Source organism: Ursus arctos, unplaced genomic scaffold (genome assembly GCF_023065955.2).
Source record: "Ursus arctos isolate Adak ecotype North America unplaced genomic scaffold, UrsArc2.0 scaffold_28, whole genome shotgun sequence".
Classification (NCBI taxonomy): Eukaryota; Metazoa; Chordata; class Mammalia; order Carnivora; family Ursidae; genus Ursus; species Ursus arctos.
In genome coordinates this window covers 37,373,725-37,400,098 of record NW_026622963.1, presented here as the reverse complement: position 1 = coordinate 37,400,098, position 26,374 = coordinate 37,373,725, and the positions used below count along the sequence as shown (strand labels likewise).

Below are 26,374 nucleotides of genomic sequence, written 5' to 3'. Positions count from 1 at the left end.
GTTCCACGTGCCTTTCACAGCACTTAACTCTATCCTGGCTTCATTTCCACTGTGCAAGGTGTGTGTCACCCTCCTAGTTAATCCCCTGGCTGCTGGAGGATGGGAGTGGACGATCCTTGTCTCCTCTTGTTCCATCCCCTGCGGTGCCTGGCTCAGTGCTCCTCGGATGGTGGGGGAAGGTGCCTGCCGGCTTGGACAGGTCAGCTCACCCCAGCACCGTGAGCTCCGCTACAGGCCCGCCTTCCCCTGCTGGCATGTGCAGGGACCCTCCTCAGTGTACGTGGCTGGCACACAGCTGATGTGTGCTTGTGCCCGATGGCCGGTCTGTTGCCCGGTTGGAAAGATGGGTGTTCAGCCCACAGGGTACATGTGGGGCAGGCAGGCAGCCTTGCCCACGTTGTTCTTGTGTGCTGTTTGTGTCCCTCTCCTGCTCGGAGGCCCAGTGAAACCCTTAATCCTACCGCAGACGTCTCGTGTCTTTCCAGACCGTTCTTTAAACCCCAGTAACAGCTTGGTGCCAGGGGTGTGGAGCTGAATTGACTCTTACTCTTTTCATCCTAAAGGTAATGATGGCAAGATACAGATATTTGCCCATCCTTCCTGCTAGGTTTTCATCCTAACACATCACAGAGATGCAATTCAGTCATCCCTCACAATGCTTTTTCAATTTTAGTCGGCCATGGGCTGGTTCATGAGCCAGGGGTGCACCTGCGTGCGCGGCCTAGAGGAGAGGTTTGCCTGTGGCACTGCCGTCTCCTTAGTGATGGGAGGATGGCGAGGCCGCGCGGAGCTTCTCACGCTAGCGCCGGAGGAAAGCACACACCCACGCGCACCGCGACTGCATCCGTGCTGGCGTGTGCGCACGAGCCCCCACGCGCAGGCCCCGGCGTGCGGGCGGAGCGGGTGTTGGTTCGCCTCCCGCGGCGGAAGGACGGAGCCTTCATTCTCTGCGCTTAGAGGGGCGGACTTGGGGGCGTGGAAACAATGGGAAGGCTCGGACACATTTCGAGAGGGGGACGGAGGCCCGTGGCGGCCCGTGTGCGCCCGCCCCGCGCAGAGAGCGGGAGCGGCGGAGAGCGCCGTGCGGTGCGGCGTGCTTGCAGGCACCGGCCACTGGGAGGCGCCCGCGGACGCGCCCTGTTTTGTCCGGTGCCGCGGTGACCCCTGTTCTGACGCGTCTCTTTCCCCCGCCCTGTTCTTGTGCTTCCGGGAAGAGAGAACCACAGCGAGATCGAGCGGCGGCGGCGCAACAAGATGACGCAGTACATCACGGAGCTGTCGGACATGGTGCCCACGTGCAGCGCGCTGGCCCGCAAGCCCGACAAGCTCACCATCCTCCGCATGGCCGTGTCGCACATGAAGTCCATGCGGGGCACGGGGAACAAGTCCACCGACGGCGCCTACAAGCCCTCCTTCCTGACGGAGCAGGTACCAGGGTGGCCCGCGGGCCTTGCTCGGCCGACCGCGTCTCTGGGAAGGGACGGGGAGCTGTCACGGGATGAGACAAGCTCTGCGGGGAAAGGGGTAAAGGCAGAGGACGGGTGAGATCAGGAGATGTTACTTCCTTTCCCACCGCAGTTTGTGCAACTTTTGTGTCCTTTGCTTTTATGTTTCTGTAAACGTTCACGAGGCCTCGCTGAACCAATTCGCCCAGCGTCGGATCGGTGTGCGTTGTGTGCGACCCGGGGAAGGTCTGTGTGACGCCCGTGCTGCTGGGCGGCAGTGCAGACGCCCGGCCGGAGGCAGTTTGGGACAGCCGTGCTGATCACGGTGACAGGATCGCGTGGCGGGCATCCGCCGACCTGGGCTCCCAGCCAGCCGGGGTCCTGTGTCTCTGTGCAGTTTTGCAGGTACCCCTCATTCTAGCCAAGGAAGAAGCCACTGGCATGGGTCCCTGCTGTGTAGACAGGGAAGCTGTGGCTTGGAAAGGGTCAGCCATTGGCCCGGAGTGGGGCCAGGAGCTGGCGCAGGTGGGCTGGGGCCCAGGCCACCCTTCTCACAGCTGGACGGGGCTTTTGAGAGCCGGGAACAGCGAAGGCGTGGCGTGGCTGGGCGGGGGGGTGTCGTATTTTACAGATTTACAAACCGCCGTGTGAACCGAAGGCCTGTGTTCTGTTCTCTGCCCTTGTGGGCGCCATGCGGAGGGCAGATCCACAGGCGCTGTAAGCTTCGGTTGGCTCATCTCCGCAACGAACGGGAGCTTTGTGCCTTCCTGACCCCGAGGGCTTTTGCAGGATACACGGAAGGATGGACCTGGAAGGACTTGGCATGCGGTGGTGGGCGCAGGCCGGGCCGTGAGGACGGGGGTGCTCAGGAGCGGCAGGAGGGTGGAGAGCCCCACGTGAGGGACGAGTTCACGCCCCGGGGCTCCCCGGCGTCACTGGGCTCTGAGGGGGCCCCAGAGCACGCCCAGAGAGACAGGCAGTGGGGACTTGTCACGAGGGGAACGTGAAGACAGGGCCTGGGAGGCAGGAGTGAAAGGTGAGTCTGGAGACAGAACCGTCTGTTCTCTGGAGGTGGGACCTGTTCAGGTCAGCGGGGGATGAGGTTTGGAAAAAGGACAGAAAAGGAGGGGACAAGGGTGACTGCCTGCCCTGTGGCACAGGCGTCCTTTTCCGCCATCCTGGGGGCCACGGGTGCCTCACCTTGCAGGGGTGAGGAGGTCTGGCTGTGCCGTGACCATGACCGGGAGGACCGGGAGCCTGGCGGTTGGGGCCTGGCTTAGTGGACGCAAGGGTAGCCCCTACCTCCTGTGGTTGTGGGGTGTAGTGTAACCAAGGGGGGACAGAAACGTGTTACACGCTCCCTAGCCGCTGGGGTCAGAACAGTGCTTTTTATCTGCATTTAACTCGCAAAAATCCTGCCGGGTCCATGTTTGAAATGAATCTCCTCATCTTTATGACCGAGGATTAGGAAGCGAGGAGAGAAGGCCGTCATGCAAATCGTACGCGTCCAGCCCATATTTCTCCCTTGGTTCCTTGGCACGTGGTTGATGTTAACAGCAGCTGCATCTATTAAGCACTGACTGTGTGCTAAGCCCTTACCAAGCCTCCACACATAAGACCTCATTTATTTTTATTTTTTAAATTAAATTAAATTAAATTTAAGTTCAATTAATTCACGTATAGTGCATTATTAGTTTCAGAGGTAGAGGTCAGTGATTCATCAGTTGCATATAACACCCAGTGCTCATCACATCACATGCCCTCCTCAGTGCCCATCCCCCACTTACCCCAACCCTCCACCCCTCCCCTCCAGCAGCCCTCAGTTTGTTTCCTGGAGTTGAGACTCCCTTATGGTTTGTCTCCCTCTCTGATTTCGCCTTGTTTTCTTTTCCCCTCCCTTCCCCTGTGATCCTCTTGTTTTGCTTCTTAAATTCCACATATGAGTGAAATCATGTGATAGTTGACAAGACCTCACTTAACCTCACAAAGTCCCACTGAGAAGAACCATGGGAAGACACAGAGGCCGAGGGTGGTAACATGCCCGAGGTGCACGGCTCAGAGCCGTGGGTGAGAGCCTTCCCACTGGTTTAACTGGAGAGTGCAGGCTCGGGACCCAGAAGACAACACTGGGGGGTGGGGGTGGGGGGTGTAGACAGAGGGGCCGTGATGAAGGTGAGGCTCCATCCTGTAAACCTTGCCTCAGCGCTCAGCCTCTGCCCCTGTCCCCCAGCACACAGCATTCGCTGCTTTCCCAGACATCCTGCTCCGTGTTTTACGGTCCTTCCTGTTGGAAGGACTTCCAACACTGAAAATAAAACTGCTGACCCATTCTCTGAACTAAGTGAGCGGCCGGGAGACATGGATCAGCAGAAGCGCAAAGCAAGAGAAATGGACAAAATAAACTTTTCCTTAGGAAATGCTGTATAGTCTCCTTCCGCGCTAGGTTCCCAGGCAGAGGACGTAAGCATTCTGACCCAGCCAAGGGCTCAGAGCTCCCCAGATTCTGCTCACCAGCAGACCCCGTTTTCTGATCTTTGGGTCCTTGGAGCACGCTGAGGCCAGGCCAGTGGCGTCAGAGTCTCCTTTTGCGTCTGTGCAGCTGGTGCATAATTGGTGTTCCCGTGAGGCTTCTGTGTCAGGTGACATCCGAACAGAGGATTCCCAGCAAGCAGTGTTTGCCAACTGCTGACTTTGGCTCTTTGGAACATCATCAGCGTATGGGGCGTTCGGAGCACACCTGTGGGCGCAGGGGCATGTGGGGGAGTTAGCTCCTCAGTCCCTAGAGGAACGGAACCCACTGCATCGAGCTTGATGTGAGAATGACACGGTTGGCAGCCACACTTGAGCTGCCTTCAGGCAAAGAAAAGACCTCTTTTAACAGAGTTGACTTGGCTCCATTCCTGCCTCTGGGGACGATGGCAGGGCTTCCTGCTGCCCATTCATTGATTGCAAGCAGCTTCCTTCTTGCCTTTACTGACAGTCATGAGCCTGGTGAGTCAATGTGACCCCGGGGCTGGTGCCACTAACCTCTATCTCACTGTGAACTGAGATCGACAATGGTGTGTGCCCGGCTGCCCGTCGGCATTGCTCTGAGAGTCTCGGGAGTTCCGGAGGTTTGACAGGTGTGCTGATGTACGGGAGACTCTTGTGCGCACCGCCAGCATTCAGCTCAGAGTGCAGGAAGAGAGGGGGTGGGGTGCAGAACAGTGCGGGAGCAGTGGCTGGGAGACTGTCCTTCCCGCTCTCCACTCTCTCTTCCCCTTCCCTCCCTTCCAGCCGCACCTTTTGTACTGGGCACTGTGTGCTGGGCTCTTCTTGTGCCCCCATGACGTGACTACAGTTTGAAGAGTAGGTGAGGCTATTCAAACCTCTGGCAGCCCGACACATTCTGGTTATCACTGCTTGCTTTTCATCCCCCCTGGGCTGAAAGTTTGCTCTCTCCCTAAGAGAGGGCTGGTTAAATCAGGGCCAACAGTGTTTACAGTAGCTGTATCTTAGAGTAGGACAAGCTTTGTGCGTTTTTAAGCTAATTTTTCAATTAAAAAAAAACAATCAAAGTTTCTAAAACTATGTGTGTATCACAGTGAGGGAACAAAAGTTGAAAGTTGCTGATGTGAAAATTTGATTAGACTGGATTTGTCCATGCTCTGTCCTCATCTCGATCTTTTCTTCCCAGGAACTGAAGCACCTCATCCTCGAAGCAGCCGATGGATTTCTGTTTGTAGTGGCGGCAGAGACAGGACGAGTGATTTACGTGTCTGACTCCGTCACCCCCGTTCTGAACCAGCCCCAGTCCGAGTGGTTTGGGAGCACCCTGTACGAACAGGTGCATCCCGACGATGTGGAGAAGCTGAGAGAGCAGCTGTGCACTTCAGAAAACTCGATGACAGGTCAGTGTGGCTCCCTCTGTGAGGCTCTTTGACCCTGGAGACCAATGTCTTTCAGTAAACAGATCAGGGAGCTTCAGGTCAGAAAAAGCTGCCTAAAGGTGAGGGCCTATATTTGACTTGGTTTGTGTAATGGCTTCATTTACCTGTAACATTTAAAAAATTTATTTTTAGTACGTGAATTTTTTAAATCCATTTTTTTCTATATTTTACCTGCAATTAGGGGATGTTGTCACTAGGAGGCGATATTGATACATTAGCCAGAACCATCTATTCTGTAATGAGATTTATGTCTCAAGTGTTTCATTATGTGTGATCCTGATTATAGGTGCTTATTACCTCGGCTTTAATTCCCTGCCATGGAGTTGTTATTGGAACATTTAAATACAGTCAGTTCTGCCATCATGCCACATGCATGTTGCTGAAAATCCCTGCAGTATACAAACTCTTGAGATAAAACTACAGGGCTCATGGGGAAGAAATGGGTTAGGACCACACAGTCAAGAATGAATCACTGACAGATAAAAATAAGAATAGGAACCGAGTAGAAATGGGAGCATAATTTTATACATTAAATGATTAAGAAATTCATAAATACAAGCATAAGTGTGACTCTGGACCTTGAGACTGGCGTGAAATTTACTTGTGGAGGTGAGTCTTGGAAGGGTTGCCCCCTGTGTGTTTGTGTGTGGTGGTACAAGGATAGTCCTGTGAAGTTAGAAGTCAAAGGAGAGTTGTGACAGCAGATACGGATGGGGTGGCTCGTAACACATGGCAACTGGGGGAGCTGGCAGGTGTCCGAGGTGTGTGCGTTTGTGGGCCGGTGTGGTCCCCTTTGGCCGGATGCACTTTTCTGTGTTCATGAGCAGACACAAAATTCACATTACGCTCAAGTTGATCCCCCATAGAGCAATCACACTGGAACACATTTGCCTTTTCTAAGCAAGTGTTAGGGCCGACGGCGCTGTAGCATGTGCGTTCCGCTGGGTCTGTGTTCGCTTCTGTGTCTGCCCGCTGAGCCTCACTCGACGCTGTGTGCTTGGTAGGCGTTCAGCCAAAGCCTGGTGAGTGAGGGAGTCAGTGTTGTGCCGATTGCAATAGTCTGCTCGGGCTCCCATAAAAACATACCACAGAAGGTGGCCTCAATAGCAGAATTGTATTTTCTCACAGTTTTGGACTCTCGAAGTCCACGATCCAGACGTTGGCAGGTTGGGCTTCTCCTGAGCCTCTCTCCTTGCCTAGGGGTGGCACCTGCTCGCCGCGTCCTCTCGGGTCTGCTGTGTGGCCGAGCACTCCTGATGTCTCTCTCCTCCTGTCAGGACACCAGTCATAGGAGATTAGGGCCCCACTCTCGTGGCTTTGTCGAACAGCAGTCACCTCCTTAAAGGCCCCATCTCCAAATACAGTCACGTTCTGAGGTTCTGGGGGTTAGGGCTTCACTATACTGATTTTGAGGGGACCCAGTCCAGCCCCTAACACCCCTGATAAGACTGAGTTGCGTATTTTCAGAAGTGACAGAAGGACAGCTGTTTCTGGACGATACTAGTAGCGTTCTCGGCATTGGTGTCAGTGCGTATTAAAGGAGGGGGAGGGCGGGGGTTAAGGTGTGAGGACGGGGTCTGTGCTGTGCTCACCTCTGCGTCTCCGCAATGGTGACACCTGGCCTGGCACCGAGCTCCATGCATAGGTCAAACAACGGCGCTAAGACAGACTCAGAGAGACGCACTCTGCTGTCCCAGCCTTGAGCCGAATTAGAGAGCTCCATATAGAAATTCTAAGGAAGGCACCTTACAAAGTTAAGCATTCCAGAGGGATATGAAAAGGAAAATAAATCAGCCAGGAACTGTTGACAGCTGAAATCACCTTCTCCGGAAAGAGCCGTCTTTCCCTAGACTTCTGTGTCTGACCACAGGATGTGGCTTTTTGAAACCCAGTCAGGAGCCCTGGCAGATGGCGGGGGGAGTGATGGTCAGGGGGAGGTCAGGCTCTGGCCATGGGTTTAGCTAACTGACTCAGCAGAGCAGAGTGGACCCTTCTGTCCATGGGAAGCTTTCATGTGTCTGGCAGAGTTTAAAGGGTCAGTGTGGACCCCATTTGGACAGAGTGTCCTCGGGGTAAGCCCTGGACGGTGGCCCTGGCCGCCAGAGCTGGTGTACTAGAGGCATTCCTCCAAGAAGCCAGAAGACCTGGTGGACGCTGACCAGCGAGGCCTCTGAGCCTCCTTCTGCTTGAGCTCCTCGTCCGAGGGAGCAGGGCAGGCTGGGGAGGGGCTCCGTGCTCAGGGAGGACGAGGGGACTGGCTCTCCCAGAGCTGGAGAGGTGTGCTGTGACTCCCAGCACAGACAGCCTAAAAGCTCATAGACCCGGCGGGGAGCTTGGAAGAGCTCAGTGCAGCGGGAGGCTGTGGTTTGGAGGGCGCTCAGGACAGGCGGCAGGGGCTGGGCTCTGTGACCAGCCAACACGTAGCTGTACTAAAACTCAGAATAACAAACCCCAGGGATGATTTGATGCCTTTGGTCATTGGACGGAGTCTCAAGCTCTCCTGTCCCTTCATTGTGGGCCTTGCTGGGGGTCAGGGCGGGAGGGCGTGGGGCAGGGGGCCAGGCGGGTCTGTGGGGGTCATGGGGGGCTCAGCCTGGCCTCTCTGAGCCTCTCAGTGGCAGAGAGTTAGGCCTGGTCTGTGGGACCTGCAGGTGGCCTGTGCTGGCTTGCGGACGTTGAGGGGGCTTGGTAGGAGGGGGCGAGTCGCCTCGTGGCTGCGGGCCCACAGTTCTGCGCAGAGTTGCAGGGACTACAGTGGAGGTGGCAGCGGAGTTACCCTGTTCCCGCCGCAGAGGCGGTGATGACGTCTCGTGGGGGGCATCCTGCGGCGGCGTGGGCCGGGTTCCGTCTGTTGGGTTCATCCAGGCGGGGAGAGGTGGAGCCCTCACCCGCAGCAACGCTGCAGATAGAGAAGGAGCCGGGCAGGCAGCCCGAGATCCCGTTCTGGGTCTCCCTTCCTGACCCTCCTTCCCCTCTCCCCGCCCAGGGAATTCCCAGCTCCCATTCTCCACTCTTGCCCACCACCCCCGTGTAGAATTGAATGCACTGATTTAAGAAATGGGGGGAGCTGGAGGAGAAGCTGGAGGATGAAGAACTACACTCAAGGCCACGGGCCCCGTGGCACCCTGCCCCGTGGGCCTGCTCGCCTGCTGGCATGGCCTGTGGGGAGACGGGTGGCATCGGCCCCGGATGCCCAGGAGCCTGAGAAAGCATGTCCTTTCCCTAGGACTTGGGTGGGTGGTGGGCCGAGGTGGGCATTGTGGAGGTGCTCTCGCTGTGGCTCGTAAGAGCCCACTCCTCTCAAGGGCTAGTCCTGGCAGGAGGGTGAAAGGGACCCGTCATCTCAAGCTGAGTAACCGTGTAAATCTCGAGGCTCTGTCCACCAGCAGTGCCTGGCAGCGATGGGACTCTCCCTTCGTAGGTGTGAATGGAACGCTGAGGACGCGGGTTCTAGAGGGTCCTAGGGGCTGGCCATCAGGGGGTGGTGCCTTCCTCCCAGAGACAAGCGGTGGAGAGGAAGAAGCAGGTGGCCCATCGAGCAGGGAGCCCGATGCCGGACTCGACCCCAGGACCCCGGGATCATAATCTGAGCCGAAGGCAGACACTTCACCGACTGAGCCCCCAGGGGCCCCCAGAGACTTCTGTGCTTACAGGAAAGTGCCTGAGCAGCCAGCTTGGGTTCAGTGACGGAAAACCAACCCCAACTGGCTTAGTGAAAAGGACCTGGATCGGCTCACATCCCTGGAAGGGGCTTCCGGCTTCAGACACAGATAGGGATCAGACACTGGTAACAGTCATTCCTCGTTATCCGGAGCTTCATACTTGCGAATTTGCCTCTTAGCAAAATTTGTTGTAACCCCAACTCAGTATGCAGGGAGCGTTCACGGGCATTTGCACCCGTGCCCAGAGGGGTGAGGACTGGAGTCACGGGTGCACGTGTTTCTAGCCAAGGTCAAAGGAGATGATGCTCTGTCCTCTTGTTCCAGCCCTTTTTTCGCTGGAAATCAGCACTCTTCTTCCAGTGTATTTCGTGCCTTGTTGTTTGCATTTTTGTGATGTTTGTTGGTGATCTGGCAGTTCAGGATGACCCTCGAGAGCAGGCTGAAGTGCTGTGGCTGTGCTGTGTGGTGGGGGGTGGGGGGTCACGTGTCGGAGCAGCTGCTCGCAGACGTGAGGCACGGTGCTGGTGGCCGGCAGTTCGGGGGTAACGGAGCAGCCGTATCAGGTAAGGTTTCTACACAGAAGCACACGTAAGACACGGTTCTGTACCCACGGGGCGACGACCGTGCCGCGCCCGGAGGCTGGCAGGAACCTGTCTTCCCTGGAGCAACAGCTCAGAGTTTGCTAACTCGGTGTTTGCCGTGACGATAAAACGAAACTACGGTAGATAACAAGAATGGGCTGGACACCTTCTCCTCCGTCCCCTGGCTTTGTCGTTTTAGGCACGCCGATGCACGAAACATCGCCCAGGTTCAGTGCGTGCGTTTCGATGAGTGTGGACATACGCGCCCACCCACGACACCGTCACCGCCGTCAAGGTGCCGAGCATATCCGGCACCAGCAGACATTTCCTCGTGGGGTTTTTTGTGGTTTTTTCCCTTTTCTCTCTCTCTTTCTTCTTCTGTTTTTGCATAAGAACACTGGACATGAGCTCTATCCTCCTACCGTGTTTTAAAGCAGGCATTTCTGCATTGTTAACGACGGACACTGTGTTGCCCAGCAGACTCTAGAACTTCTCCCCCTGGCATGACTGAAACTTTGTACCCAGTAAGCGCCAACTCCCCAGTTCTTCGTCCCCAGCCTCTGGAAACTGCCGTTCTGTTCTCCGCTTTTGAGTTGACTACTTTAGATTTCTCCGGAAGGGAAATCAGGCAGTACTTTTTCTGTGACAGGATCCTGTCACTTAGCATTACGGTTCATCCATATTGTCACAAATGGTAAGTTTTCCTTTTTTTTTTTTTCCAAGGCTGAATGATTTTCCACTGTACGTGTGTACCACGTGTGCTGTCTCCATCAGTGGGCATCGGGCTGGTTTCTGTATTTTGGCTGTTGTGAACATGGCGTGCAGACACCTCTTTGAGATTCCTTTGCAAGTCTTTCAGGGTAGACACCGTGCCCAGAGGGGGGATTGCCTGGGCAGGGCGGATCCTCAGGCAGGCCCTTCTCACGCAACAGAGGGGTTTCTTAGCAGCTCCGAGCTTTCAATCGTCGCTCAGCAACACCAGCAGAAACAGACCGCCTTCTCCAGCAGTTCCAGCAAATATCCCACCACCGGCTCTCTGGGCTCCGCGTGGGCCACCTGCCCTGCCCAGTTCCAGTGGCGAGGGAGTCTCAGCAAGGGTGTGAGGCCAGCGTCTCTACCACAGGCACGTGGGCCTAAAAGTTAGGGGGAGGCCATTCCCTGCGGGAGATCGGGCACTGTCACTGATGGGAGGAAGGCTTGCTGGCTGGCTGGGAGAGCTGCCCTCTGTGGTGTTAGAGGTGAGCCTTAACGGGGAAGGATGGGGCTTTCTACCAGACGCAGGAGCACACTCTCATCTTCCGGGGAATGCTCGGGATATTTGGGTTACAGGCTCCTAAGTTGGAGGTGGAGCTGATGTCAGGTATGGAAGTTGGGAGGGATCAGATAAAAGTTTGGGGGGTGGTTTGCTGGAGAAATATCTCTTGTGCATGTCTGAGTGACCCGTGCTCCAGCCCACGCACTATGGGGAAGGAGGGGAGCTGAGCAGAGTCCCAGGGCTTCCAAGTGATCCTGCCCCAAGGGGTGGGGTTCAGAGGGCAAGCAGCACAGTGAGCTGCCCGAGGGAGCCCAGAGGGAGCAAGTTCCCTGTCCATGGCCTTCCCCAGCTCCCCCCTTACCCCTGCCCGAGGCCTCTGAGCTCCGGCAAACCTTGATCCCGCAGGGAGCAGAAACTGGAGACCTCGCACCCGGAACCTGGAGCGCTGCCCTGTGTAGGAAGCGCCCAGCAACCCGGCTGCGCCGCGAGTGTGGGAAAGGGTGATGCATGGACGGTAAGGAGCCAGGTTTGTTTGGTCCGTCCCCCCCACCACACCTCTGCGCTCTGTTCTTTCTTTGTTCAGAGAACGGAGTCAGCGTTGGTTCAATATAGGGAAAAACTTCGCAGTGGTTAGCACTTCATGCTGCTGGAGATGCCTGTGAGCCACGGCAGGATTAATTCTTCCCTCCTTCCCTACTCCCCCTCCCCCTCAGCTTCCTCCCCCCCACTTCTTCCCTCCTTTCCTCCCTCCCTCCCTTTCTTTATCCAGTTGCTCATTCATTGAACCGTGTAGGTATCTATTCAACAAATACCTGGTTGCACAGCCGTAGAAAGGACTTGTGGGATGCAGCCGGTCCTTCCCCACCCGAGACAGGAGAGACAGGAGTTCTCAGCTGCTGTTGAATGAATGGACCCCCCCTTTCCTAGCTGTTCCAGCCCAGAGTCTTTGTGATAATCTGAGGAGAGCCCGGGCCATGTGGGTCCCCGAGGGCTTTGTCCGGAAAGCCCCTCGTGCATGAGTCACAAGTCCCAATCAGCTGTGATTAAGCTTCCCCATTGCCCGAAGTCCAGAGATGCCTTCAGCCTTGGGTCACAGGACTTGGCTGGGCCCTGCTCTGGACCCAGATAGCAGCTCATGAGAGCAGGCCAGCGGGGACCCTGGGCAGGCAGCTCTGCTCACTGACCTGTCATCGTTGTGTCTGTGAGCCGTTCACGCTGGTCATCTGCTCCAGTGTCCCTGCTTGTCTGGGACAGGAGACACCTGCGGGACTCTGGGTGCATTGAGCTTGTATTTCTCATTCATCCTAACAGCAGAATATTAACAACTGTCATGAGCGCTCTTCGTTTTTAAACCACTTTAGTGGGCATCAACCCTGGCTGAGCATTAGAACCAGTCACACGGGGAGATGTGACAGGAATGCCCGCCCAGGCTCTGGGGATGGTGCTGGGCATGGTTATTCTGGAAAAGCTTCCTGGGTGGCTATGATGCGCAGGGTTGGGCTGAGAACCCTTGCTTCTGTCGCCTCGTCACAGTCCTGTGCACAGGGGCCTGTTGACCCCAGATCACAGGAGAGGAGCGTGAAGCTGGGGCTCCCTGGCAGGTGCCCGGGGCCACACAGCTGAGGCCCAGCAGGTGTTACAAAGTGGATCTCGCTGTCAGTGAAAACAAAGCCTTTGTGTCTTCAGGGTGTCTGGATACAAAGAAGCCTCGGAAGCCTTGGCGCGGCCCTGACATGGGGCAGGTGGGCAGTGCTCAGTGGGGTTCAGGGCGCACAGGTGGTGGACGGTGTCAGAGCTCAGGCCTCGGGGTCCTGCATGATCTCGTGCAGTGCTTCTCAGAGTGTGATCTCTGGTCCTGCTGCCTGAGCATCACCTGTGAGCCTGTCGGGGACGCTCAGTCTTGGTGGGAACCCGGACCTACTGGACCAGGAGCTTGGAGGGCCCTGTAATCTGTATTTCGACTCACCCTCCATGTCGTACTGATGCGTGCTGGAAGTTTGAGAACCGCCGGTCTGGGGCCACCGTCCTGGGACTCTACCCTGTCCTGGGACTCGACCCCACGTCACCTGGACCAAGTCCACCTCTGTTGACCCTTGTTGGGTTTTTCATCTCTGACTGTAACTTTCCTCCTGAGAAAGGTGGCAATGTAAAAGGCTTTGTGAAATGTCATATTAGCTGTGAACCTCAAGGCAAGTACGTATTTGTACTTGGAAGGTGAAGCCCGGTAAGATGTAGGGGTGCTCTGCGGGCCAGCAGCACCTGCACCTCTGGGAGCTTTGTGGAAATGCGGAATCACAGGCCCCATCCCAGCGGGCCTGACTCAGCACCGACATCTTCATGAAACCCCCCAAGGGATTTATATGCACGTACATGTTTGAGAAGCTTGCACTAAAGACTTCGGCAAGGTGTGGCTGGGGGCTGGCAGCCACTAGGGCTGGGGACATCCTTCAACTGCTGCTCCTGGCAGGAGGTCTCGGGCAGGGCCATGGAGAGTATGGGGAGAGCCGGGGGAGGAGGAGCGGTCTCTGGAGCTTGCTGTCCTCTCCTTGCTCCCCCTTTCCCCCAGCCTGCACCAGCCCCGGACCTCGCTCTGCAAGTCCAAGGGTCACAGTCTGGCCACTAGGATTGGGAGGAGGTTTGCGAGCCTGGCAGCTGGCATGCTCTGGCACAGAGCAGGAGGAGAGCAAGGCGCCGAGGGCTAGAGGACCCAGGCTAGAGCAGAAATGAGCCCCACTGCACATGATGCCGCAGAGCCCGGCGTGCACGGCCTGGATCATGCGCGCCTGGGAGAGCAGCCGGCCCGGGTCTGCGTTCAGTCTCAGCCCGTTCCAGGCAGCTGGGCCTCCTTCGGGACACATTGCAGAAGAGGGCGAGGGCCAAACCAGGTCAACCTCGGCCGCGCAGTTGAGTCCTTCGGGGGAAGAATGGCAGGCGGATAATTGGTCCCTCAGGGGTTCTGTGAACTGTGAAGCCCACCCTTGTGATATCAGTTCTGGAAAAAAGACCGTCTCTTTCCAACTGTCAGTCATGAAGGTAACTTCATGAAAACCATACTTGCAAATATCTAGCTTATTTTCTTTGCAACACCCGGGCTTCGTCCTTGGGCCGATGCCAGAGTCTGAAATCCAAAACACGTTCAGCAGTTCATTTCTTGCCTTATTAGGTAACACACGTAAATGGAGCAAAAAAAAAGAAAAAAAAATCCTGATTTTTATCTGAGTCAGCTATTAACAGTGTTATTGAGTTTCTGTTGTTTGAAATAGAAATAAAGTGTCTCAGTGGCAAGAAAAGCATGTTTATTTGATTTCGGCCCCTTGGAAATTGCCCAGGGGTGTAGCAAACACTTGGGCGACCAGAGAAGGCGTTTGGAGTCGTGCTGCCCGAGGTGCTCGGTAAACGCACATGAGGCTGAAGTCTGAGAGCCGGGGGCTGGCGATTTTTCGTATTGTCACAGTGGCTTTCCCGCGGGAAACCGCAGCTTGCTTAGATCTCTTCTCCCAGATGTTGCCGCGGTGCCAGTTCAGTTCTTTCTCGTGGTTAAATATTTATATGACCTGCCTGGTTTTGCTTCGCTTCATACATAGCATGCGGACCTGCGGGGCTGTTTGTCTTTTGCTCTCATATTTTATGTGGAAAGATATTTCATGAATCTGGACGGATTTCCAACACGGGCTGCTGGGTTCAGGATCACTCTGGTGTCCCAGCAGATAAAGGCTGGTGCTCTCCAGAGGGACTCAGGGGTGGGGCTGGGGTGGGCCTGGGGGCGGAGGGGAGGCAGCTGGGGGTGGTGGGAGGGTCCCCGCACTTGGAGCTAGAGGGACCTGGTGCCAGTTATGGTTCATGGCCCTGTGCTTTGGGTGAGGGACTTGACCTCCCCCGGCCTCAGTTTCCTCATCTGTAAGTGCAGGCAGTGCTATACCCCTTATAGGACTGCCCTAGGCATGCATGAATGACCCACGGGATGGTGTTAATGAGGGTGTTTGGGGATTGTAGGGCTTTCTTTCGCTTTTTAATAATTGAGAAGCATATTTAAACACTGGTGGTCTTCCAAAGTGTCTGTCTCGCTCTGCTCTGTGTTCTTACCCTCTAAAATGTGTCTGAGGGTCTTGGCACTGTTGCCGAGGGAAGATGGGTAGACTTGGAGCTTTCTTAGCTTTGCCCAGTGATCATGGGACGGCATCCCCCCTTCCAGCCTGCGCGGGAGAACATCACACGTGCAGGAGCAGCGGAGGGGCGTGTGGATACACGACTCACTTCTGCTTTTGCTTGCATGCGAGCATTCATGCATCCACCCGTCCAGCCCGTGTGTACTGAGTACTGACTGACGTCGTGCGGGTGCTGTGCGGAGTGCTGAGGATGTAGTGCTCTGGCTGATGCAGTCTGGCTCTCTTGGAGTTGATGGTTTAGCAATGAGAGGAGACCCCAAAGAAATAATCACGTAGAACATGCGTCCCACATCAGGATGCTCATTGGGCAGGAGAAGTCCGTGCGGCACTGAGAACAAGTAATATGGGAGTGGGCTTGTTTGGCAGGTTGGACGGGGCCCCCGAGAGTGTGTGAGGAGCTGAAGGGGGCTGGCGGGGCGTGGTAGAGGGTGGGGAGAGTGGATGCTTGTTCCCACGGCAGCGAAGGCCGGAGGAGTCCTGTGACCGAGCTGCGGAGTGCACACTGTTGTAGGGGGCGCGGAGTGGGCTGGGGGAGTCGAGGTGGTGAGGGTGCCGACGGATGCAGAGGAGACAGTGCGCTGGGGCTGGGGCGCCGTCGGATGCTGCCATCAGCACAAACCGGGCAGCTGGAAACCACAGCGATGGGTGCTCTCACGGTTCCAGAGGTCAGAAGTCTATCAGGATGTCGGCAGTTGGTCCGCGTTGTAGGCTCTGTGGGGGGTCTGCCCTGTGCTTCTCTCCTGGCGTCTGGTGGTGGCCAGCGGTCCTGCCGCTCCCCTGCCGCTCCCTTGCTCTAGACGCACCCCTCCTGTCTCTGCCTCGGCCACACACAGCGTTCGTCCCTTGTCCCTGGGTCCAGACTGTCCTCTTGTCTTCAGGACCCGTCCCTGATCCAGTCTGAGTCGTTTCAACCTGTTTATGTCTACAAAGACCCTATTGCCAGGTGAGGCCACATTCGCAGGTTCTAGGGAGACATGCATTTTGGGGCACACTGTCCCAACCCAGTGCAGTGATAGTGGGGACAGAGAGAGGTGGGGACTCGGGGTTCTCAGGCAGCACAACCAGCAGGGAAGCCGGTCCACTCGCTGTAGCTCTTTCTCTACCCAAATAAAGTTAGGAAAGCTGATGATCGAGGGTCCTTGGTGACCCTTTGTCACTGCCCTGTATGGTCTCTGACACATCTTTTCTGCCAGAAATGAGTTTAATTGTGGCGAGAGCCGGGGGCTCCTCCTCTGTGGCCCCAACTTGCCGAGTTGCTTCAGGCCACAAATCCCACGCCTTCCGTGGGTGTGTTTGCATTAACTGGTGGCTGCCTGTGGGCCCTGCAGCCCGTGGTCATGGACCGACGTGGGGGCAGTGCAGAATGCGCCGTGTGCGCCCGTGCCATCTGTCAGTGTGTCAGTGTGACTGCAGGCCACCAGGGTCACAGCCCCGGGGTGGGGGGGTCCCCGAGACCCCTCCCCACCCTCACACGGTGCTCATTCCCGTCTGAGCCTCATGGATGGCGCACTGTGTCCTGCCCGCTCCTCTGCTGCGTTCTCCTGCCCCCTGCTTCCTCACCCACCCCCCGGGCTGCCCCTGCTGATGCTCGTCCTCCGTGGGCAGGACAGGTAGGCCTGCCCTTGGGTGGGGGGATAAGGAGCACACTCTCTCCCCTACTTCTCTGTGCCTCTCGGATCTGGTGGGACTTGGAATCGGCCCCCCATCCAGCTCTGGCGAGGCATTTAATTTCTCAGAAGTGCTCCTCTCCTGGGTTCACCCTGCTTCTCCTGCTCGCTCCAGCCCCTCACCTGCCTGCCTTCTGACATGATTCACTGCCCGATGCCTGGGTCCTGCCTCGGGCCAGACCTGGCACTTGGCACCGTCTTCGTGAACGGAAGCAGAACCAGACACCGTCCGGAGCCAAGGCCAAGGCCGTTTCTGCAGAAAATAGTGGAAGGTCGCCACCGTCGGCTGAGGGCAGGTCCAGAGGCGGGGGTCAGGGGCAAGCCAGAGAGAGAGGTGGTGCTGCTGTGATGCCTGAGGCGGGGAGGCAGGGGCACACAGCGGACAGTTGGTGGGCGTGGGGAAGTTTGGCCCCCCACTTGGGACCTGTTGTACTGTGACGGGGACCTGGCCAGCTCAGGCCAGCTCGGCCAGTCTCTGCGGTACAGAGTTGGTTTCTGGACATAGGGGTTAGTAGCAGGTGTAGGCTGGCTGGTGCCAGGCACTGTGCCTTGTTTCTCGAGGCTTCTTTAGTAGCTGGACCCTGACACCAGGGCATGGCACCCTGTCCCATCACTGGGCCCAAACCCCTTTCTCTTCCTGTCCTTGTCTCCCCCGTCTGAGGACCTAGCATGTGTGGACAGAGTCACAGCTTGTCAGGGTCAGGGGTCTACGACTGAAGCGTGCCAGGCTCTGCAAGGCTTGACGTACCAGTGGGACCGAATGACTGGATTTTCCGTGGGTCATGAAGCACACTTCTCTGCCAGAAGTCACAGGGGCACGCAGCCTCCTTCACAGTGGGGCTTGAGGGGAGTCAGTGATGCACCCACTTCTATGAGTCTGGTGTTCACCGTGGGTAAGTTGGGGAGCCCTGCAGCCTCGCCTGAGCTGTGCTGTTGCTCTGTCAGGAAGCGGCTGGAGAAGGGGGCGCAGGGCTCTGCGGTGTCCAGGCAGAGAGGCACCTTCTGGCAGCTCCCGAGAGCAGTGAGGGTGTCCTGATTAAGGGATGGATGAGGTTAAGTGCTTTTAAATGGGTCATTATTAGTACTTGCCGTCCCCTTATCCATGCGTGTGCCTTGGACTTGGGAACTCTCAGTCTTGCTTTAAATTCACGCAGAGATCTCACCACATCCACAGGCTGCTGGTGCGTTCTTTTGTAATGCTGAGAATCACCTCCTCGAGGTCTGTGCTCTGTGTTCTCATCTCTGTATCATGGCTTTTTTTGAACCAAGTAACATCCAAGTAGTGCCTGGAAAACAGCAGCTTTGCAGTAAGTAAGTGTTTAAGATCCCCAGCCCCTAAAACACTGGTTCTCAGTCTCCGCGCACAGCAGGATTTTATTGGCTCTTTCAGAACTTCCGATGCCAGGGCTCTGGCCCGTTTCTCTGAATTCGACCCTGTTGTGGTGAAGTCCAGGCGTCTGTATTCTTAAAAGCAGCCCTGATGATTTCGTTGTCAGCCAAAGGTTGCACACTACCGTACCCCCACCAAAAAACCCCCACAAAATAAAAGAGCACAGCCTGATCTGTTTTATAGCAGGACAGAAATTTCAGCAAGGTCAAAATAAAAAAGAAACAAAATGCTAACAATGTCATCAGTCAGCAACACAGTTGAAAAGTGAGCGCATGAGCTTTTAAACCCTCCTTGCAAGCCTTGAATTCTTGATGAAGTATCTTTCGTCCTAACTCTGATGCTGGAGAAGGGAATAGACAAAGACTTTTCTCCATCTATAAAAGGAAACGATAACAAAAATAACCTACCAGTAGGATTGTGTTTAGGCAGATATACTAATTTTGAGTTACTTTAGGACAAATGAAAAGACAAATGGAATCATTGCTTCTTCCTGGTATGATGCAGGTTTTAGTAATAATCTCACGTGATGGCTGTAGTTTGTAATGCTTTGGTTAAAAATAACTCGATTGCAGAAACTCCAGCAGGATCAGGAAAATTAAAATAGTTTCCTTCAGCCTCACTAAAAAAAGAGACATATTTTTCTCTGAAATGTCATGATTCACCCCCAACGGTGAAATAAAAATGCACGTATAGCAGTGATCTTTCCTGTTTATTGCTTCCTCAGTAGAAGCTAATTGAGGAAAACATCTGCATTCAGTTTTCCCCTTATTTTTGTAGATTCTTTTCTTACACACCAACGAGAGCCTCGCCCGTCAGCCGTTTACCCAGGCAGAGATCCGGTGGATGGGTTTCAGTTTCGCCCTTTCTGGTGATGACAGAAATTAGTCTCAGAGGAGCTATTTACAATGTCATTCTTTAACCTTGGGTTGAGTGCACACGTTCCGAGGACCTAGACTCACGGGAGCTCCGCGTCGTGGGGACCTCAGAGCTCACATGGGCCAGCTTTTCTGCAGATCGCGTGCTCCCTGCAGAATGCACCTAGAAAGTGACCACCTCTGTCCTTTGGGGGGCACGCGGCGGCAGAGCTGGCCATGTCGGGGGACAGCCCTGTCTGCTTTGGAGTGATATGCTTGCACTCAGTGTGAAGTCCCCCCCGGTCACCCCGTCTCTGTGCTCAACTGCCTGGCTGACACTACGGGATGGGACCGGGAATGTGCACACACGTGCAGACTCAGCCGTGGCCAGGGGGCGAGCGAAGAGCGTGGGCTTTGGAGCCAGAGTCTGCCACGGGGCCGGGTTTTACCCCAGACCACCCGCTCTCGGGGCCCCCGTTTCCTGCTCAGGGTCGGCATGAGGGTGGTGCCTGAGACAGTGGGCCGTGAGCTCAGTTGGAGCCGGCTGCCTTCCTTTCCAGTGGCCGGCAGCCTTCACCTGGGGGCCAGTGTCTAGACGCCCAGTCTGGGTGGGGATCTGTGCACACGCTTCGGGAGAGAGCACCCTCGGGGGAACGGTCAGGGAGCAGCCGTGGAGGTCAGGAGGGGAGGCGGGCCGAGATGTGGTTCAGGAAAGGTCTAGCCTCAGCCTGATGCTGCAGGGAGCTGGGGAGGCTGCTAGAGGCTGTCCCACCAGAGGCAAGAGAGCAGGCTGTCCTTGGTCATAGACCCTGAGAGGTGGGTGAAGCTCCCAGGCATCCTCAAACCGGGCGGCTTCCAAGCAGCTCCAGGGACAAGCCTCTGAGAAGAGGCGGTGTGAGCCGTTGGCTGAAGCACCGTCAGCAGCCGGGGCGGGGATCTGCCGGTCAGCTTGTAGAGGGGCCCGGTGATCTGCCTGGGGCACCAGCGTGTCCGTCCCAGGCCTGGAAGGCTGGGAGCCAGCCCATGGGCGGAGATGGTGACCCCCAGGCTTGCCCACAAGAGCAGCTGAGGCTCTGGGGCTCGGGCGGGACCCCTACGGGCCCTGCTCTCCAGGACCGGCAGCTCCTGGGACTTGACCAGTGAGTCCTTGTGGATGAAGGGGAAACCATTTTACGGGAGGAAGAGTGCGTGTCTCAGTGTGAGAGCACCGATTATTCAGCACATGCCAGAAACAAAGTGCATCAGTGAGCCAGACACGGTCACTGTCCACGAAGGAGCTGTCCGTGCGGCTGGGGGAGAACAGACACACAGACAGTCATACGGTGAATGCAGACTTCAAATGGCGATGTGTTCCAAGGCGGACGTCAGGAGGCTATGAACACGGTAGCGAGGACCCCTCATTCCCGTGTTGGAAGTGGTGGGGGAGCAGGGCGAAGGCTCTCTGAGGAAGCGGTGCTCAGACCGGGGTCAGAGGACATGGATGGAGATCAGCCATGGGTGGAGGGCCTGGGAGTGTCAAGCACTTTCCCAGCCGTGGGGATGAAGGTGGAAAGGCCCTGTGGCAGGAAGGCATTGTGGAGTCTGGGGAGGTGGCTGGGACCGTGGTGTGTGATGAGGGGGAGGCCGGGCCGGTGACAGCCACAGAGGACCACAGCATGTGTGGAGTTTACTAAGAGCACAGGGAGCAGTTGCTGAAAGGACGCCGACATGATCTGATCTGCATTTTTATGCATGAAGACTTTTCTGGTGCAGGGGAGCAGATAGTTTTGTTTTTGGAATCCAAGAAGAAAGGGAAGGAGTGTTTACATACTACATGAAGTGCTGTGTGGAGGACTTCACACATATTTCTTACTTAATCCCTCATGACGAGCTTTCACTTATTTTCAGCTTACGAAGGTCTGGTTGTTCCAGCACCCTTGTTGAGAAGACTGTCCTTCCTCCAGCAGGGTGCCCTTGCTCCTTTATCAAAAATCGGTTTTGTGTGTGTGGGGGAGGGTCTGTTTCTAGACTCTGTGCTGGCCCATCGACCTCACTGTGCATGGGCCAGTTCCGTGCTGTCTTGAGTCCTGCAGCTTGGTCATGACATCGGGCTGCTTTCGTCTCCCTACGCCGTTCCTCTTTTCCGGAGTTATTTTGGTTCCTCCAGGTTCTTTGCATTTCCACGTGAATTACACAGTCAGCTTGCCTGATGCTACAGGAAGCCCGAGGGGAGCTGAACTGCTTCAGAGCTAACATGAGCTTGGCGAGAACAGACATAGGGAGTCTTGTGACCCATGAACGCTGCATCCCTCCGTGTACTCGGTTTTCCCTTCATGTCCCTGGGCGTTATTGTGCTCTTGTCCGTGTATGGCCCTTGCACAGATTTATTCTAAGTATTTTGTGCTTTTTATGCCAACGTAGATGGGGTTTTTAAATTTCAGTTTCTGATTGCTCAGTGATAGAATACGGAAATAGAATTCTTTTTCTTGCCTGATTGCGCTCTCTCGGATCTTCATCGTACGTAGAATGTGACGCAGAACGGAGCTGGTGAGAGTGGACAGCTCTTTTTCCCGATTGTACAAAGAATCCGGTCTTGCATCATTAAATTCTGAGCCAGCTTAACTTTTTCAAGGTTGTCCTTTATCAGCTTAAGTTTCCTTCTGTTCCAAGTTTGCTGAGTGTTTGATGAGGAAGGGAGGTTGGATTTTGTCAGGCACTTTGGTGGCATCTATCGTGATGACCATGTGGTTTTTCCTCTTTAGTTTGTTCATAGGGTGAATTACATCGGTTGAGTTTTTAGAGTGAAGCCAGTCTTTCATTCCTGAGATGAGCTGCTGGGATGATGGAGTGCTGCACTTCTCGTGCGTCGTTGGGCTGGACTCGCCAGCATCTTGTGTACGGGTTCCTGTAGCTGCTTCATGGGCAGGGGGGCCTGTGGTTTTCTCTGCTGTCCTGAACCCACTGTCTTCTCATTGGCGTTGACTCGTGTGAGAAACTCGGTGTTCTCCTCGTCTCCTCCCTCTGCACAGAATACCTCTCTCTATCCGGCTGGTTTCGTCCCCTCCCTCTGCACAGAATACCTCTCTCTATCCGGCTGGTTTCGTCTCCCTCCCTCTGCACAGAATACCTCTATCGGGCTGGTTTTGTCTCCCTCCCTCTGCACAGAATACCTCTCTCTATCGGGCTGGTTTTGTCTCCCTCCCTCTGCACAGAATACCTCTCTCTATCGGGCTGGTTTTGTCTCCCTCCCTCTGCACAGAATACCTCTCTCTATCGGGCTGGTTTTGTCTCCCTCCCTCTGCACAGAATACCTCTCTCTATCGGGCTGGTTTCGTCCCCTCCCTCTGCACAGAATACCTCTCTCTATCCGGCTGGTTTCGTCTCCCTCCCTCTGCACAGAATACCTCTCTCTATCGGGCTGGTTTTGTCTCCCTCCCTCTGCACAGAATACCTCTCTCTATCGGGCTGGTTTTGTCTCCCTCCCTCTGCACAGAATACCTCTATCGGGCTGGTTTTGTCTCCCTCCCTCTGCACAGAATACCTCTCTCTATCGAGCTGGTTTTGTCTCCCTCCCTCTGCACAGAATACCTCTCTCTATCGGGCTGGTTTCGTCCCCTCCCTCTGCACAGAATACCTCTCTCTATCCGGCTGGTTTCGTCCCCTCCCTCTGCACAGAATACCTCTCTCTATCCGGCTGGTTTCGTCCCCTCCCTCTGCACAGAATACCTCTCTCTATCCGGCTGGTTTCGTCTCCCTCCCTCTGCACAGAATACCTCTCTCTATCCGGCTGGTTTCGTCCCCTCCCTCTGCACAGAATACCTCTCTCTATCCGGCTGGTTTCGCCCCCTCCCTCTGCACAGAATACCTCTCTCTATCCGGCTGGTTTTAAGGTTTCTCTTTGTAAGTGGTGTTGAACACTTGGATTCCGGTTTGCCCGAGTATGGTTTCCTGGTGTTTATTGTACTTGGTGTCCATTTGCTTTTTTAATCTTTGGGCTTATGGTTTTCATCATATTTATAAGAAATATCAGCTTTTCATTCTTCAGATATCTCTCCTGTTCTCATCTCTCCCTACTGTTTCTGGGGCTCCGATTACAAGTATATGAGATTGAGCGCGTTGCCCCGCAGCCCACGGATGCTCTCTTTATTTCTTTAAATCCCTTTTTATCTCTGTGTATTTCATTTTAAGTAGTTCTTTTTTCTCTGTTCAGGTTCGCTAATCCTTTCATCTGTCCTTTCCTCCGTCTTGTGTATTTTCCATCGGAGACATTGCTGTTTTCCTGTCCAGAATTTTCCATGTTGTGCTCTTCCTTCTCATCTTTCTGTTGGTGCTTTCCTTGACCTCAGGTGGTTTCCTCACAAGCATGATCAGTAGTCTGGTACTGGCTTGTGGGGGGGGGGGTGTCTCTGTGTGCACCTCCCACCCTGGTTCTCCCAGCCACCCTGGCCACTCTGGTCCCCCTGGGGGGGGCGTGTCCTCCGCTCGGCGGGCTCAGTCTGGGCCCCCCTGTCCCTGGGCTGCAGCCTGGGGTCCCCTCCAGCAGCATCACTGTTGACTGCCTTCTTTTGGGTTTCAAATGTGAAATCCTGTTTTTCACCTAAAAGCAATCTTTCCTGGTCTCAGGTCATTTTCTTTTTATTCATGGAAGATCTTCTTGGCATCACTGAGATCGATATTTCAGTATTGCCTGCTTCGCTGGACTGTGTTTCGTGGGGTGGGGGGGGGGGGGATTTGTTGTGATTTCTCAGATCACTTCCTTGTTATGTGCTGCATTTTCTCATGCGTTCAGCAAATCTTCCCCCTTCCTCACCCTTTTATTCGTCCTCTGTTCCTAACATGTGTTCAGAGTTGAAGTGGTTTTGGTCAATGTGTATTTCTTTTACACTTAACTTTTCTAGATTGGGGCCCAGTTGTCGTGGGGCCTGGCCGGGGTGGGCATGGGTCTCGGCCGCCCCTCTCACTGGAACGCGGCCCCTCGGAAGTCCTCCTCTTCACGGGGCACGTTGGCTGCTGGAAGGCAAGGTGACACGAGAACTCTGCCCCGGCCTCTCTGTCCAGACCCTGGGACACTTCTCCTCTGCTTCCGGACTCCCCGGTCTCTTTCCTGGCTGCAGGTCTGGAGGCCTCTGCTGGGGGAGCCTTACATTGATTCCCAGGCAGTCCCTTATTTTGTATTTGTTGCGCCACAGGGCTGCTCACATTCACCCCCACCCTCCTGCCTGCACTGCTCCTTGCACAAATCCCTCCATGCTTCAGACCTCTTCGGGCCCTTGACACTGATTTTCGGCATGGATGCAGACTTTTGTTGCTATTTTTGTATTTTCTGATCATTTCATTAGCAGTTTGCAGGGGAGGTCTGGCTTGGCCTGAAACTGCATTCTGGAACAACGTGTCAGCCTGGGCTCCTTCCACACGCCAGGCAGCCTCCCTGCAGGCAGGGAGGGAGAGGAGGGTTAATCATTTACTGGTAAAATGAAAGCCCTCAGGCCTGCGTTTCTGGCATTTTTGTAGCATGATACCCGGAGAGGAATGTATTTCTTCCAAGCACACCCCAGCATATTCTAAACACGATGAAACATTTGTACTTTTGCCTGCAGATAAATAGCAGGAGAGGCGCTGGCTGCAGGGGGTTGGGGGGTGACAGGGGAGGGAGGGAGGACTGGGGGGGGAGGACAACAGGCCCCCGCTGGGGAATGGGGTGGTGGTGAGTTTGTAAGCAGAGCCTCGGTGGTGCTCCCCGTGGTCGTCCTGCCTGGGATATGTGCCCCGGAGAAAGTTAGTGAGCCGTGGGCTTTCCAGAGTGCCCTGCGAGCCCGGTCGTCGGTGGCAGGGCTGCTGCGGCCGGTCACTCACCACGGAGCTCTGTTCTTGGCGTGGATGTGCTCCAGGGCTCATCCTGGCCTTGGGACTGGGGAGAGGTTGTCTCCGCGATGCTTTGTGCAGACCTGCGCCGCCCACCCCTTGCCTGGCTAGCGTCTCCTTAGTGCCATCCCCAGATGGCAGGGTGGGGACAAGGAAGGGTTGACACAGAAATCAGACTACTGGGCAGAAAGGCTCCTTCTGAGTGTCGGTGGGGCCTGTTAGGGCTGTGCTCAGTCCCTATCGCCAGCCCTAATCATGGGTCCCTCTGCCTTGTGCTGTTCCACAGCCAGAGGCTGGAGTCCTAACCCGGAGGAGGGATGGTTCCCTGCAGGCCCCTCCCTGCTCCCTGCAAACGTCTCCCTTTCCAGGATGACCAGAGCAGCGTTCCGCTCGTTGACCGTGATGGCTCTCACCCGTGGTCACTGCTTCCAGCATCCTTTGCTGCGGACTGGCTGGGACTCCGTCCCCGAGGCTGGGCGTCTCTCTTCCCCTCTCTCGGAGATGGGCAGCATTAAATATTAATGCTAGTCTTACAAGTGTTTGCTTCTAAAATCTAAATTATTGATAGGCTTACATTTAAAATACAAATCATATGAATTTCCCCAGACAGTGCTGAGGCAGTTAGAAGTTTTGCTTTTACCGTATGGCATGACCTTTGTGAAGCACACTCAGAATTTATTGCCAACAACGTGCAGGGACGGATGGGTCTTTCGGAAGCACATTTCCCAAACATCTGGAATGCCTGGCTGTCCTGCATCTGGATGCGTGACAGCGGAACAGCCTGAGGCCTGGCTCCCCTGTGTGCTTCTGCCAGCCCAGCCCTGGTCACCAGCTCCTCTCTCACCGAGCTCCAGCCGGACAGGACTTGGCCCCATTCTCAGCGCCTCCCCCCCCCCCCCACCGCCATGAGCTTCCATGTATCCTCTTGTGACAATATTGTTCTCAAAAAAAGAATCTATTGGTCTGTGTGGTGTATTCCCATCCCAGGGTGGTGGGGCTATCTTTTGTAGTCCATTTTTGCCAGAATTCACCCCATCCCCACCCCCCTGATCCCCTCCCAGCCCGAGTAGTGAGCATCCTCTGTGATGTGGGAGAAGCCTGCCGGCCCGTGGTCTGCAAGGGCAGAGTGTGGTGCAGCCCACAAGTCGAGCTGGGTAAGGAAGCTTCCCCCAGTCGCTGCTAGGAAACCATGTGTCCTTACAAAACCCCTTCCAGACTCCGGTGCCAGTGTCCCTAGTGAATAAAGGGTTGTGAGCTGGCCAGTGCGACACACACATAGCCTGTCATTCGCTGGATGTCAGTAGCCTTCCCCTGCCTGGGAGCCTAGATACTGCTGCTGGGGCAGCTGCCCCGCCTGTCCTCCAGGATTACGAACTCCGTGAACACAGCCGGCCATGTGCCGCGCATCTCCCTGTGTCCCAGGGCCCCCCTGTTGGGGGTCATGGCAGGTCGTATCTTCATAGGCTCCTCAGGGGTCCCACTTCTGGTTATTCAGTCAAACGTGCATCTAGGTTCTGTCAGGAAGGGATTCGAATGAAGTAATTAAAGTCCCAAGTCAGTTGACCTTAAAAAATGGAGATCGTC

General features: G+C 55.4%; 1 protein-coding gene and 1 long non-coding RNA gene across 6 annotated transcripts in view; one reads left to right on the top strand and one right to left on the bottom strand.

The window, feature by feature from the left end:
• Window positions 1–26,374, top strand: part of ARNT2 (aryl hydrocarbon receptor nuclear translocator 2) — a 159,600-nt gene that overhangs the window by 52,321 nt on the left and 80,905 nt on the right. For all 5 annotated transcript variants that reach the window (XM_048220432.2, XM_048220427.2, XM_048220426.2 and 2 more), the window contains exons 4-5: window positions 1,215–1,428; window positions 5,122–5,335. In XM_048220432.2, the coding sequence (XP_048076389.1) occupies window positions 1,215–1,428; window positions 5,122–5,335 (428 nt within the window). The remainder of the gene's footprint in view (window positions 1–1,214; window positions 1,429–5,121; window positions 5,336–26,374) is intronic.
• LOC130541942 (uncharacterized) lies at window positions 5,952–11,827 on the bottom strand. The gene is made up of 3 exons (XR_008956078.1): window positions 11,685–11,827; window positions 8,151–8,273; window positions 5,952–6,644 (listed from the first exon to the last, which is right to left on the bottom strand). It is a non-coding gene; the product is annotated as an uncharacterized LOC130541942 (long non-coding RNA).